Source organism: Dermacentor andersoni, chromosome 10 (genome assembly GCF_023375885.2).
Source record: "Dermacentor andersoni chromosome 10, qqDerAnde1_hic_scaffold, whole genome shotgun sequence".
NCBI classification, from domain to species: Eukaryota; Metazoa; Arthropoda; class Arachnida; order Ixodida; family Ixodidae; genus Dermacentor; species Dermacentor andersoni.
In genome coordinates, this window is record NC_092823.1 from 140,006,442 (window position 1) to 140,022,347 (window position 15,906).

General features: G+C 47.7%; 1 protein-coding gene across 3 annotated transcripts in view; it reads left to right on the forward strand.

Annotated features, from left to right (window-relative positions):
* The window catches only part of Sec10 (Exocyst complex component Sec10), a 180,103-nt gene that overhangs the window by 81,803 nt on the left and 82,394 nt on the right, over positions 1-15,906 (forward strand). For all 3 annotated transcript variants that reach the window (XM_055078305.2, XM_055078304.2, XM_050192964.3), the window contains exon 11: positions 4,496-4,604. In XM_055078305.2, coding sequence (XP_054934280.1) covers positions 4,496-4,604 — 109 coding nt within the window. The remainder of the gene's footprint in view (positions 1-4,495; positions 4,605-15,906) is intronic.

The window sequence follows — 15,906 nt, forward strand, 5'->3', positions numbered from 1 at the left end:
AATGCTGCTGAGCTAAAGGGCACGGGCTCAATCTCTGTCACAGTGGCTGCATTTTGATGGGTTCTAAATGCAAAAATGCTTGTGTGCATGAATTTAAGTACATGTTAAAGAACCTCAGATTGGCAGAATTAATCCGGACTCCTCCACTATACCCCATAATAATTTTGTGGTTTTGGTATGCAAAACCCCAGAATTTAATTTTAAAACAAAGATAATGACCATTTCACTAGGTTTGGCAGGCATATACTAGCACATATAAATATACCTGTGGGCGTCAAGAGGATTTATCCCCCTATTTCTTAATGATCCCCCACTTGACACTCCATCTCTACTCCATAAAGTGGAAGACATTGTCAACCCTTGGCTGCGACTGCATATTAGCAGTGCTCCTTGGTAATTTCTGAGCTCAAATTTTTTAAGCAGATGCTCTCAACATGTGGTAGGAGCATTATTAAGCACAGTGCTATTTGAAAAGGGGCAACATTTTTCACAAAGTGATTGGAGCTGAGGCCTGTTTCTGTATATAGGTTTTGTGCATGTTGTCTGTGCAGGCCAAAAATAACCAGAGACAGTAATACCCAAATGGTCCTTGCTGTCATGCAGTATCAAGCATTGCTTTGCAATTGGGTGGGACAGTGCACTGGAAGTTTCACCTGGCTATATGAACATAATGAGCTTCATTGTAAGTCATTCCTAGCTATATCGAACTCAAAGGGGATTGTGAAATAGTTCAATATCTCAATAATACGAACTATAATATGTGCCTATGGGAAGCTTATCTGAAACCTCCACATGTCCTTTGACATTTTTCAGAGATCAGGAAAAACAGGAATCTGCCGGTTCACCTCTCCAAGGCTGTGTCGAACACACAAAAGTTTATGTATTTTGCACACAAATGTCACAAGTCGCTCCCACTGGGGACTAAAATGCTAACCCTAAAAGCCCGGTTGGCCTGAATGCTAGAATGTGGTGCACCTCATATGCTAAAGCGTTTGTTGCACATTTTTATTTAGGATAAGCCAGAAATGGACACAGCACAGCAACAAACAAGCTTGTAAAAAGGAAATGCACTATGCTGGCATTAGTGCACTTGTACAAACATGCGTGGCTGTGTGTCCATTACAATATGTCATTTAAATGGCCGAGGGTCATACTCATTCGTAGGCAACAAGTGAACAAGGCAGACTTGTTTTAGGTTTCTGTTCTAGAACCGACTGGAGGCAACCGTCTTCGCTTCTCATCTGCCCTAAGTCCGCCTGTCTCTTATTGCGTGCCACTCGGTGCTCCGACACCTTGCATTCCCTTTGTTCTCAGCCCTTCCCCTCCTGCCTCTGCATTGGTGACTGCTGAAAGTGCACAGACACTGATAGATTCGAAATGCTTTCAGCTTACAAAACATCTGAGTCCAATCACAAATGTAACGCATTCAGCACAGACTGTAGGCCTGCAAATTGCAGTGATGAGTCTTGCACGCCATTACTTCAGTGGTCTTTCAGTGAAGTGTGGATGTGGCTTGTGGTGGTTTTGTTAAATCCAAACTGTAATGTAAGTGTTGGAGTTAAATTCATTTTGGGTGCACATTGAAACGTAAACTGCTGTTTGTGGAAAGCTCTTGTTCACAAGAACAGAAGCCTGGTGGCGCAGACACCTCTATTCGGCATCCCATGTCTGGAACCACTCAATGAAAACGTTTAATGTTATCCATGCTCTCTTGTGGAATGCACGCATTGAACCGGGAGGCTTCTCACATTTTTGGAGCAGCGGGCAATCTGCTTTTGTTGACAATGAATGGCTGCAGTTTACGCAAACCTCCTTATTTGCAGCAAGCAAAACTGAGACACGCACTGCTCATTTTCCATCCTTGGCATTACTGACCTTTAGATTCAGTGTCTTGTTTGACAGCATCTGCTAAAACAGTGCTGTTTCAGATTCATTGGCTTTAAGTTTTTGACAGTGCGAGAGGAGAAGCGCACTTGTTAGTAGTACACTTGTTAGGAAAAGCCCTCTTGTTAGAAGTGCACTTGTTAGAAGCAGCACACTTGTTAGGACAAGTGCACTTGTGCAAGAAAGAAGTGCAAGAAAAGCCTATGTGCCCTTCCCCTCGAAAGAGTCCCACCTCAGACCAGAAAGTCAAGGTCACACGCATAAGTTTCTCTATGTAAGACACATTACCTGTAATGCCTGTAATGTCACCGGTTATGGCATGTGACTTCGCGAAATCATCTGATGCGGAGCATGCCATTTCACCACTGAAAGTGCATTGCACAGCAAAAAAGGAACAGAAGAAAACGTGCTCCCTCAGCTCTCGCATGAGAGAATGCGGGTGAGGAATGCCGCTTGTGGACCGTAGTCAAGGCAAACAGTGTTGCTGTTGGCAGTGAAGCTCACCTGCTGGAAAAATGCAATTACCTGCAGAACTGTGGCATGACAAATTTCGGCTGTTGGAGCTCGCAAAATGGTAACCGGTAGGCTGCACCGAGCGCAAAGCTGCGCCAGGTCTGCTTGCCTTACTCAGCAGCAGGCAGCCAGCACGTTGTGGCTCCATGCTCATGGTGCCAGAGCATGCTGGAGGTCTGTTACTGGGTGTTGTGAGCAGAACGTCGCTACAAGGAGCCCGGCCATGCGCTCCCTGCAGTCCCCCAGTTTCAGTATCGTGTGCTCTGATACCTGAAATTCATCGTGCCACAGTTTTGCAGGTAATCATATTTTTCCAGATCCAAAGTGGATATAGCTTGTATGGAGAGTTCGCTTCAATTTCCCAATTACGATGTGCCCGCTGAAACTAAAGGTTGAAAAGACGATTTTTTTTTATTAATGTCCACACCGCTGATGGCATGTCTCTGAAGAAACTGCCCTTCTATTTCAAAATGGCTATTTTTAAATATTACTTAGTCTTCGTAGAAACACCCTGTATTTGAAAGCACTTTGGTCAAGGCTGTGTGCTTTGATGCGGGAAAGTGAGTTCGACGATCGCACTCGTAGGCAAGTGTGTTCTACAACATATGGCTCTAAACATCTTTATGTGAAAGCCTGTGAATGACACTAACGGGGAGATGCTTTCTCTAAAAGTGACACTAAATTTTCCCGTCTGACAAAAGCGTTACATTGTAGTACAGGAGCGCATTCACTTGATCAAGAAGTTTCACAGCTCTGCAGGCACTAACTAATGTAAAATTGGTGGCTGAAATTATGAGTTCTTCTCACCGGCGGAAACCAATATGTTGACATCATGTAGCATGTGACATAACGTTATGTCTAACTTACGTCCCTCCCTCATTTTGGGTGTCAGGTCGCTCTGCTCCCGTTGGCAAGAACCCTCAGGGCCAGGCCTGCTGGAGAAGCATAGGAAAAAGGAACATGTACTGCAGAAGTCAATATACAGGTCCACAGCAGAGGTGTGTCTTCTTCGCTAGACAACAACTGGCTGGGCAGAGCATGCTGTTGGATGCGGACCCTTTTCCTGGCATCACTCAAGTTCCCAAACCACATCCAATCGTCGTTGCATTCCAATTATGGTGCGCCGGGGCACATCTACCACGTTAACGGACCCGTCAGACAGGTTGACGACCCCCACCTCATGCACCGCACGTCAAGCTATTGTCTCCCCCCTCTGCTTGACTCTTCCCGAAAGTGCAACGAAAGGCTGGCACGATTCCAGGTAGTTGATCTTGGTCCTGAGCGAAGCTGTTTTGTGGCTCTGGAAGGTCGTTCGAGAACAACGCGTCTCCTCCAGCTGAGCACTTCCAGGCGAGGAGGTGACGCCGGAGGAAAGTCAACCCTCGGACAATGGAGCCCTTGGAGCGTCCCTATTGGCCGAATGTGATGGCACTTGCACGGGCACACACCATTGGAGAAAAATTATGACACCTGAGCTGGCATGACAATTGGCTGAAAATGATGTCACCCCGAGAGACCGAAGGGGTTAAAAGCGAGAGACAGGCAGAAGAGGTTTTTCGTTCTTCTTGCCACGGACTGCAGCGTCCGATTCACTGCTGGCCGTCGATGACTTTGACTGTTCATTACTTTGTGTTATTACTGTAAATAATGTAAATAAACCTTCAGTTCTCAAAATCCTCCTCGACATCGGCCAACTCCCGCACTCAACGGCAAGATCTAATAATAAGCAGAGTGGACCCATCTGGAACGTACTACAACAATAATTTCTCTCCTGAAACAGAATGTAAACATTTATCGCAAGAAACAAAATTATAGTGGTTGAACGGTCTTTTGAAACTCTCTCTACAGCGCGTGTATACCACGTCTTTCTGTGTCCTCGTCCTTTCGTGCGCTATAAGCTTCTTCATGTCATACCAACATGCCAGAAATGCTGTGTTACTGCTCTTTTCTCTGTTTTATTTTTCTTTTCCTTTTTCTTTTTTATCAGCAAAAAATAATGCTTTGAAATCACATTTTCGTGTTCTGCACAGTTTATGTGGAACTGTCAACATTTTTGTTGATAAGAGTGAGTAATTCAGTTCTATGCAAACCTCTGCAGTTGTCCAAGCCTACAGAGCTGCCAAAAAGTGTGGCGCAGATCTTTGACATCCTGCTAAATGGCCTTTGCATTGAGCACATTCACTATGCCCTGGACATTGGCCTGCGAGGTGAGTCTTTTCCACATGCCCAAGTGGGCTGCTAAAGTAGCTTGTCATATCTGCAGGCATACCCTCCAGCTTCTATTGGAGTAGACGAAGACCACGGAGCAAGCGCTAATTCACAATTAATTTTTATTCATACAAAGCAATGCAATATATGTACATGCACAAAATCAAGTCAAGATGCATAAAATAATGCACGTGCCTCTATCAGTACTCTTCCTAAAACAGGCTATCAATGTATGGCAGTTCCTTCTTTGATAGGTGATAGTGTAATCGAAGGCTGGCTAATGCAGTGAGCACCTTTGTGTTCACTGTGAGCAGCTCCAAGTGCAGCCACGGCGGCCGTATTTCGATGGGGGCAAAATGTGAAAACACCCGTGTACTTAGATTTAAGTGCACATTAAAGAACCCCAGGTGGTCAAAATTTCCGGAGTCCTCCACTACAGCGTACCTCGTAATCAGAAAGTGGTTTTGGCACGTAAAACCCCATAATTTAATTTAATGTTTAAGCAGAATACAACTTTTGGTGAACAAAGGTCAGTGCTTGCAAACATGGCAACGTGTGGACACATGCACGTAATCGTTTTTGTTAAAGGGATGCTGTAGAGAAAAACGACTTCACCTGTATTAGTAGATTGCCCATCTACAATGCCAAAAACACCACTCCTACCACCAGAAGGCCCTTGGCAAGCCAGAAAAGGCACAAAAAGGAAGGACAACAGGCAGCACAATCGCCTTGAATTTCACACACCAGCTTGCTGTGACGTCGTGGATTTTGATGGCACCTGCTCTGGCCTGGCTCATTGTTCATCTGCACAAATAGACTACATTGTGTTCTAGAAGAGCCCAGGACTGAACATATGCAAGTTTCGGGAAGTTTTACTGGGCCAACACCGTCAAAATACGAAAAAAAAAAGACTGATTTGAAATACTGTTTATAGATATACTTCAGTTTAGGAACTCTGCCGCAGGAGTTGCGCGCGACTTACTGCTAGGGAGTGTGAGGGCACTGCGGTCGACGCTTGCGCAGTACTACCGGTGCGTGTGAGCGTCCTTGGAGTGTCTTTGTGTTGGCAGTGGCCACATTTTCTTGGTCACACCGTGGTTTCGCTCTTTGTTTTCCTCGCCTTTTGTATTTGTGAACTGTGTTTGCACTTCGTGACTTCTTTTAGGAGTCAATATTTCCTTCAGTGAGTGACTGCTGATATATTTGTACGTTACAACGAACAGGCAACGAAATCTTCGGCTTTCACGGCTGACTGCTACAGCCAGCAGCTCTCCAACACGAAGTTCTTCTTTCGTCGGCATGTTTTGAGTTTCACGTGCAAAATTCGTTGATATTCAGCCGATATGCCGATGTGTTTTGTGCCTGGCTGTACGAGCAGGTACAGAAGCAACCCAGACAAGCGGCACTTTTTTTCGCCGCCATCGGGGCCCAAGTTTCTTGAAAGGTGGGCTAGAGCTATTCCCCGTGCCGGCAAGTTGCTCAGCAAGACATGCAAAGTGTGTGACATTCACTTCCAGTTGTCAGACATAATCAAAACATACAAGCATGTTATTGATGAGGTTGTAGAGATTGAATGGGGTGCATAGGTGCTGAGAAGTGGTGCCATTCCAATGCAATTCCCAAACTTGCCCAGTTATGTCTTCTGTATCTAAAAGGCAGCAGTCACTGAGAAAGAGAGCAAGTGTTTATAGGCTTACAGAGCCTGTGGCTTGCCAATCTGCACTCTGCCCAATGATCAAGCTCATGTTTCTAGTTGCCTTGTATTAAAAATTATTTGCATGCATAAATACCGTTGAGAAGACAGTAAGCCAAGCAAGTGGTGTCCAAAAAAAAAAAAAAAAACCCCGCACTCGTCATAAATAAAAGAAAAATAAAGAACAGGACGTTTCGAGCCCCGTACGGGTCCCTTGATCACAATGAAGATACATGCATGGGCGCACGGCTATTTATGGGTGAGGTGGCGCAGCGTACGGGTGTATATCTCTGGAAGATTATCTCGCGTCTTGTTTATCATGCGTCGAGTTGATTAGTATGATTCTAAAAGCAAACGGGCAGATAGGTGTTCCTCGGTTGCAATGATGGCTGCCAAGTCCGAGTCAATGCTGTGTACGGTTAGTTCGCGACGTTCCACCAGGGCGTTCGTGGCTGGGTGGCCCTTGGTGACATCATTCATGTGTTGTTTCAAGTGCCATTTAAATTTCAGCCCTCACCGATGTACGACACTTCACACTTCTTCTATGGTAATTTGTACATCACTCCTGAGTAATCCGTGTGCTTTAAAGGGTCTTTTGCGCGAACCAGCTGTTGGCCAAGTTTTCGGGAAGACACATGGGCAATTTGCACACCGTAGTGCTTAAAAATTCTTGCAAGGGCTTCACTTGTTCCCACTGTGTAAGATACCGCCACGCGTTTCACTATTTCTTTCGCCATTTCACGGTGAGGCTTCGCTGGTTCGCACTCCTTCATTCTGAGCATTTGTAGAGGGTAACCATTGTTTAACAGGTCTCTTTTCACAACATGCAGCTCTTGCCTGTGTTTCGTGGGGCTGGAGCAGATGTGGAATGCCCAGGAAAAGAGTGCTGCTGCAACGGATCGCTTTTGCCCAATTAGGTGCATCGAGTCGAAGCTCAGGTAGTTTCCCATGTGAGTTAGCTTTCTGTACACACTAGTCCTAAAGTCGAGGGTTCGGTGGAAGCCCGTCTGGTCAGGATAAAACATTAAGTAATAATACGACTGACACCGACCAAAACAAATACTAAAATATGAGTAATTCTTGACGTTGAGGTGATACACGTGCCTGTGTGTAAGCTGAGGCACGCACTCATGGGTGGTAAGGACAGGCTTCTGAGCGGGTTGCTTTCTGGCATAGTCTACAACACATCCTGTGCACATTGCGACTGTGCATACATCGATGAATCGGGCAACTTTAGACAGAGATTGAGGCAGCATCAAGACGATGTCAAAAAGAAACGAACAGTTTTGAATGCCCTGGCCGAGTACACAGATGCAACAGGCTACAAGATTGACTGGGAAAACTTAAGAATTATCGGCCAAGAAAGAAACTTGAAATTGCGGCTGTATCTGGAGTCATTTGAGATACAGAAAACACGTCACATGCTCAGTCGAAGTGAGGGAACCCTCCCCCTGATGTACACACGCTGCTTACGTCATGTGCTGAGGAATACGTAAGCTTCCACAAACTTTCCTTTACCCCCTTGTGAACAAGGCTTCCAGAACAAAGCCGGAATGTCTTAAAGAATTATTCATTTTTAGCATTTCTTTTGGTCGATGTCTGTCGTTTTATTGCTTCACACGCTAGTCCTAAAGCCTTTTGAAGTCCTCTTTAGGAGGAAATCCAGGAAGGGAATGCGCCTATTGGTTGCCTCTTCGGCCTTGAACTGTATACTCAGCTTGAAGGAATTTAGCTGACTTTAGGTGGAATCGGAACTCCAGAAGCTGCTCACCGAAGTTTTCAAGTTCGTCCCGCCCGAAAGAAAGAATCTCTACTAGAGGTTACTCCGCCACAACGGATCGGCTTCTGTTCTCTATGGACTGCCGAAAATTCAGAAGCCCGACATTCCGGTATGACCAATTGTAGACTACACGCATTCGCCGCTGTACAAACTGTCTGGCTGGCAGCACCGTATTGTCAGGCCACTTGCAGGACTCATGCCCACTTTCGTCGAAGACTCCACTCATTTCATTGAGCAAATAAGAAGCGCCTGCATTGACGACGACAAAGTCATGATCTCCTTTGACGCAAAGTCAATGTTTACATGCGTGTCTATTGACTATGCGGTCGAGTGCTGCAGGAAACTTCTCAAGGCTGACTCTTCTTTGCCTGAACGCACACCATTCGAAATGCAAGACATTTGCCGCCTTATAAAATTTTGCCTTGACAATACGTACTTCGTCCTTAACAAAAAGTATTACAAGCAGGTATTCAGCACAGCGATGAGACTTTCTGTGTCTGTCGTTTGCGCCAACATTGCTCCACAGGATTTGGAAAGTGCCGCCTTGTCTTCGTTCGGGACATGACCAAACCTCTTTCTAAGATACATGGACGACTGCTTCTGTATTATCCGTCGCCGGCTCGCAACAAATTTCCTCAAGCACCTAAATTCCTTCAAGCCAAGTATACAGTTCACGGCTGAAGAGGAAACCAGTGAGCACATTCCCTTCCTGGATGTCCTCGTAAAGAGGACTTCAAGCAGCTTTATGACTACTGTGTACAGAAAGCCAACTCACACGGGAAAGTACCCGAGCTTCGGCTCGACGCACCTGATTGGGAAAAATCAATATGTCACAGCAGCACTCTTTTCTTGGGCATTCTGCGTCTGCTCCAGCCCTGCGAAATGTAGGCAAGAGCTGCAGGTGGTGAAAAGGGACCTGTTAAACAACGGTTACCCTCTACAACTGCTCAGAATGCAGGAGTGCAAATCAGCAAAGTCTCACCATGAAATTGTGAAAGAAACAGTGAAGCATGCAGCGGTACCTTACACAATGGGAACTTGCGAGAATTTTTAAGGGCTACGGTGTGAAAATCGCTCACGCAAAAGGCCCTTTGAACCACACAACCTACATGGGAGTGATCTACAAGATACCATGCAAAGATTGTGATGTGTCGTGCATCGCCGAGAGGCGGAAATTCTAAATGGCACTTTAAACAACACATGAATGACGTCGCCAAGGGCCACACAGCCACAAACGCCCTGGCGGAACATCGCGAACTAACCGGACACAGCATTGACTGGGACTCGGCACCCATCATCGCAACCGAGAAACACCTATCTGCCCGTTTGCTTTTAGAATCATATTAATCAACTTGATGCATGATAAATAGGACACAGGGTAATCTTCTCGAGATATATACCCGTACTCTGCGCCACCTCACACATAAATAGCCGTGCGCCCATGCTTATATCTTCATTGTGATCAAGGAACCCGTACGGGGCCCGAAATGTCATGTTCTTTATTTTTCTTGTTCTTGGCGAGTGCATGTTTTTTTTGGCACCAGTATGTTTCCTCACCAGGGGCCCTATAACGTAAAATTATTTCAATATGTTTTTATTCCATACTCCTGATGTCAAACTTGCGTAACCCCTGCTGCAAGCATCAGGCAGTGACCCGCAGGGTTGGCTGAACAGACCAATCAAATGCTCTCCTCGTTTATAGGAGGTCACTTTTGTTTACTTTAAAAATGAATAACATCGCCTACACTGAGCAGCTTGTCTTATCTAATAGGCTCACAAGAGGCGAGGAGTATGCTCAAGTGAAGTGGGATTCGATGGAGGCGAGCCAGTGTACTGAAAATCGATGACTGCATGAAGAAGGTGGTACCGGCGTCTGTGATTGATCCGCTTTCCCTTACTTAGCTTGCGGTGGCCGGTTGAAAATCGTGGCGGCACGCAAGGGAAGGTTGAGAATGCCGCTAAAATTGATCCTCAGCAAAGAAGAGTTGGCAGAGCGAGATCATAAGCGAGCTGAAAGTGCTCGATAACATTACATGGCCGTGCAAAAAGTTTTATTGTATGCAAATAAACACATGGTCTCCGGGAGGTGTGAGTAGCCAGTGCCTGAGCGATTTAATCTCGCACCATGTAGCAATGTATACGGAGGGCATATGCTATAGTTCACAGGCATTAAAACCTGGAATGGACTCCCAGCAAGAGTAATTAATTCCTCAAACTTCCCTAGTGTCCTGAAACAATATTTTCTTTCTTTGTTAAAGACAGAGTAAATCATGAATTTCTTGATAGATCTGTACAAAGCAAGAATAATATAATACCGAGACCGATCAAGTTGTCCAGCGCTGTTTATTCCAAAAAAGGCAACGCCCGCAGCTCACGCGCGAAGAAGTCGAAGAAGAGGGAAGATGATGATGGCTATGTACAAATGAAAACTACGAAGTACGTTAATAGTGCTTACACTAACTTCCCCCCGTCATGGAAGCGGCCAGCCTGGCCGCAGATTAGAGATTATCTAAACGGGGAGTGAAGGGCTTCATCCGCGACACGTGAACAATTTCGGCATTCCGGCGGCGCCGGTCAGTGACGGAGTGTACTGGGCGGACGAGATAGTTCACTGCAGATGTTTGCTGCACAACGGTGTATGGACCAATGTAGCGTTGAAGGAACTTCTCACAGAGGCCTGGGGTGCGGACTGGAGTCCAAAGCAGGACTTGGTCACCTGGGTGAAAACGTAGGTCACGGCGTTTGTTGTCGCAGTAACGCTTGCGCTCAGCTTGGGTAGCTTCTGTGCTTTGCCGGGCGATTTGACGGCAATGTGCAACTCGGGCAGCAAAATCTTCTGGAAGCGACGCGTCAGGCGAAGAAGGTGCGAAAAATAGTTCTCTGTCGAATATGGTGGAAGGAGATCGTCCATACACAAGGAAGAAAGGGCTGTAGCCGGTAGTCCGTTGAATAGCAGTATTATATGCGAATGTCACAAAAGGAAGAATTTTATCCCAGTCAGTGTGGTCAGGACGGATGTACATGGCAATCATGTCAGACAGCGTACGGTGGAAGCGCTCAGTAAGGCCATTGGTTTGCGGATGATAAGTAGAAGTAGATTTGTGGACGGTATTAGTGGCTCGAAGAACTTCCTCGAGAACTTGTGAAATGAACGCCTTGCCACGGTCACTGAGAAGAACGCGAGGAGCCCCGTGGCGCAAGACGATGGCGCGCAAGAAAAAGTCGGCGACCTCAGAAGCGGTGCCGGATCGCAGAGGGGCAGTCTCGGCATATCTTGTTAAATGGTCGACCGAAGTGACAATCCAACGGTGACCGGAGGGTGTCAACGGCAAGGGACCATATAAATCAATGCCAACAAATTCAAAAGGTGCGTCCGGGCAAGGGAGAGGTTGTAGTAAACCGGCAGGAGGGGATGTCGAGCGTTTGCGGTACTGACATGACGCACAAGAGGCAATGTATTTGGCCACCGTTGTGGATAGGCCAGGCCAGAAGCAGCGGGTCTTTATGCGGTCGTAAGTCTTATGGAAGCCTAAGTGGCCAGCCGATACATCGTCGTGAAGTGCCTCTAATACCCGCAAGCGAAGGCAGCGAGGTAGAACTGGGACCCACCGGTGACCTGTTGGGTGGTAAACGTAGCGGTGTAGCACGCCACCTTGAAGGCGGAATTGTCGAAGTTGGCGTCGCAAGCGGCTGTTGGGTGGTTCGGTGAACCCACTAAGGCGATCCATGAGAGCTCGACAGTAGGAGTCGGCCCGCTGAAGCGATACGAAATCAGAGCTTGATGAAAGCGTAACTTGGTCCAGGGGCGTTATCGAGAGCTGGTGGGAGGCAAGCGTAGCATCGGAACGATGTGGTTGGGAAGACGACGGCGTGTTACCGGGAGAGAGTGAGAGTGGGCAGCGAGACAATGCGTCTGCATCATGATGGCGTTTTCCAGACTTGTATGTTATAGTAAAGTCATATTCCTGCAATCGCAGTATCCAGCGTCCTAAGCGTCCTGACATGTTTTTCATTGATGACAGCCAACACAGAGCATGATGGTCGGTGACGATGGTGAAGTGGCGGCCGTAAAGGTATGTGCGAAATTTCTGAATCGACCAAACGATAGCCAGGCACTCTTGCTCTGTAATGGTGTAGTTCCGCTCAGCTGGAGAAAGTGTTCGGCTGGCATATGCTATGACTTGCTCTTTAGATTCTGTATTACGTTGCAGAAGTACTGCGCCAATACCTTGTGCGCTTGCGTCAGTATGGAGTATGGTGGGGGCACGATTATCGAAGTGGCGAAGCACTGGTCCAGAAGTAAGATGCCGCTTAAGAGCTTGAAAAGCCGACTCGCAGTCGCTAGTCCACGTGAAAGAGGCACCGGTAACCAGTAGCTTGTGTAGAGGAGCTGCTATTGCTGCGAAGTTGCGTATAAATCTACGAAAGTATGACGCCAAGCCGAGGAAACTACGTAGATCTTTTTGTTGCTGGGGGCGAGGAAACTGAAGAACGGCACTAATCTTTTCGGGGTCAGGCTGGATGCCAGCTTTTGAGACGACGTGACCCAATACTTTTATTGTTTTGCTTGCAAATTTGCATTTTTGTGTATTGATTTGGAGACCAGCATTCGCAAGGCACTTGAGAACTTCGTCTAGTCGATGAAGATGTTGGCTGAAGTCAGACGAAAAGATGACAATATCGTCCAGATAACAGAGGCATGTCTTCCATTTTAGACCACGAAGGACGTTGTCTATCATGCGCTCAAATGTGGCAGGAGCATTACAAAGGCCAAAAGGCATCACGTTAAATTCATAAAGGCCATCCGGTGTAGCGAATGCGGTCTTTTCTTTGTCAGTCTCGTTCATCGGAATTTGCCAATATCCTGACCGAAGATCAAGGCTGGAGAAATACTCCGCCCCTTGTAGTGTGCCAAAGCGTCGTCAATTCGAGGTATTGGATATACGTCCTTGCGTGTGATCTTATTGAGCGCTCGATAATCCACGCAAAAGCGAACGGAGCCATCTTTTTTCTTTACCAGGACCACGGGAGACGCCCATGGGCTAGATGAAGGTCGTATTATCTTCCGCGCAAGCATGTCAGCAACCTGTTGTTCAATGACCTTTCGTTCGGACGGCGATACACGATAGGGGTGTCGTCGTATAATAGCGGAACCATCGGTTTCGATGCGGTGTGTAGCCGCAGGAGTTTGGCTCAACACAGGGGAACAGCTATCGAAACAGGCTTTGTGTTTTGCCAAGACCACCATTAGGGCTTCGGACTGCGCGGCTGTTAGGTCAGAACCAAGAACGGCTGGAGGAGGGAAAGAATCATCCAAACCTGAGGTTGGGGCTGGCGATGAAGAAGGGCAAAGCGCGACTAGAGAGATAGGTTGAGTGTCGGCGAGGGTTGCCACAGTCATCCCTTTGGGCAGCATCACAGGATCTGGGGTCGTGTTGCAAGCAGACAGAAGGGCGCGGCCGCGTGAAAACCGGACGAGACAGGTGGCAATGAGAATTCCGCGAGAAGTACAGCGGGAAGAAGGGGCGACTAGGGCGTCTCCGTCGGCGATATGACTGGATGTTACGGCTACAACGTCTTCGTGACCAGGACGCAGGACGTAGTCGGCAGCGATGGTCAAGTTCACGCATGAAAGTGAAGAGTCCGTAACAGGTTCAAGCTCTGTATCCGTGATGTGGACAACTTCCTCTCTACATGAAATGACGGCTGAAGCAGAATGTAGGAAGTCCCAACCCAGTATAAGTTCATGGATACACGTTGGAAGGATGATAAACTCGATGTGGTGGCGTATGCCGTCGATGAGAACACGAGCAGTACACTGTCCGTCAGGGTGAATGAATGCATTATTAGCACCACGCAAAATAGGTCCAAGATAAGGCGTTTTTACTTTACGGAGCCGCGAACACAGATCACTCCGAAGAACAGAAACGGCGGCACCGGTATCGATGAGAGCTGACGCGGGAACACCTTCGACAGTCACAGAAAGCATGTTGGCCGGGCGAACAGGAGGAATTTTTGAAGACCGATAAGAAGCAGTTTCCCCTCCAAAAACTGCAACAGTTAGTTTTCCGAGTGCTGGTCGACAAAATGGGAAGTGGGGCGAAGCGATGATGTAGAGCGCCGGTAAGGGGATGGGGAACGACGTCTGGCCGAACGGGAACTATGAGGCAGATTGGGAGCAGCTGGTGGAGACGGAGAACGCTGTTGCGGGGACGAGTACGGTCCGGGATAGTAGTCGTCTGATCGGCGAGTGCGGTCTCTTTCGTGCTCCGCATAGCCTCGCCTTTCATCCTGCTGGCGCCGGCGACAGAAGCGAGATATATGGCCGCGTATACCGCAGTAAAAACAAACTGGACGAGGTGGACGCCACTGAGGGTACGATGGCGCAGCAAGTGCTCTGGTTCCCATCGAAGCCAAATGGTCATAGGAAGCGCCAGTAGGCACGGAAGGCACGGTAGGGGTGGGTAGCGAAACAACATCCGCGTAGGTAGGTGTGGAGCGCGCTACCGGAGCAAGATGCGTCATGGGTGTAGTCATGGCTGTCAACTCCTGCTTTACGACCTCGCGCAAGTCGAAGGCGGGGGTTGGGGCGCAGGCAGCAGGTGGACGCCTGAGGTCTTGTAGTTGAAGCTCTTCGCGGATGATGGTGCGGATAAGAGCACGCAGATCTGAAGAATGGGGAACCTGAGGATCGCTGCAGCCATGTGGAAGACGAATAGACTGCAGCTCGTCGAGGCGTTGACACGTTGAAGTGATGTCTTGGACAGAAGCCGGATTTTGCACGATTAAGGCGTTGAATGCGACAGGCCCAATGCCTTTTAAGATGTGGCGAACGCGTTCGGCTTCCGTCATGCTAGGATTCGCACGGCGGCACAGAGCCAAGACATCCTCTATGTATGAGGTGTAAGACTCTTGGGGAAGTTGGCGCCGCGTTCCCAGCTTCTGTTTGGCGACTTCTGCACGGCCAGACGAGGAAGCAAAGATTTGCCGCAGCTTCGAGGTAAACGTGGACCAATCCGCGATGTCGGATTCGTGGTTGAAATACCACGTCTTTGCAACACCGGTCAAGTAGAAGGCGACGTGCCTCAATTTCTGGGTGTCGTTCCACTTGTTGCAAGAACTCACGCGGTCGTAGTGGTCGATCCAATCGTCTACGTCATCACCGCGGAGTCCCGCGAAGACAGGGGGATCGCGCTGAGGGCTCGTCACAGTCCAAGAGGGCGCCGCAGGCGGGGTCGTCTGTGTGGTAGGGTTAGAGGCGCCGGAAGGGCCGGGGTTGGAAGTGTCCATTGTTGTAGGGGTAGCTGGGTGCAGGCGGCGACCGGAACGGAGCTCCAGGGAGGACGGGAATGCGAGAGGACGTCGGGATCTTGACGTACCTCCACCACTTTATAATACCGAGACCGATCAAGTTGTCCAGCGCTGTTTATTCCAAAAAAGGCAACGCCCGCAGCTCACGCGCGAAGAAGTCGAAGAAGAGGGAAGATGATGATGGCTATGTACAAATGAAAACGACGAAGTACGTTAATAGTGCTTACAATAATTATATTTTTAGACTATCTTCTACTTATTCTATGTAATGAGTATGACGCGATTGTGTTGTTTTGTTATGCAACGAAATGTCATATTGCTCTCGTTCTTGCTCATTATGTACTGACTGAATTTCAAAAATTGTTTGCTTTATCAACCAGTTCAGTACTAATAATATTGCTTGCAATTTTTTGTGGGATACGTAAAAGAAATTGACATCATAGTACACATTCTTACATTGAGATATGTATTCTCCTGTATTTGAACTGTGCCCCTTACACTGTTCTTTGGTACTCTG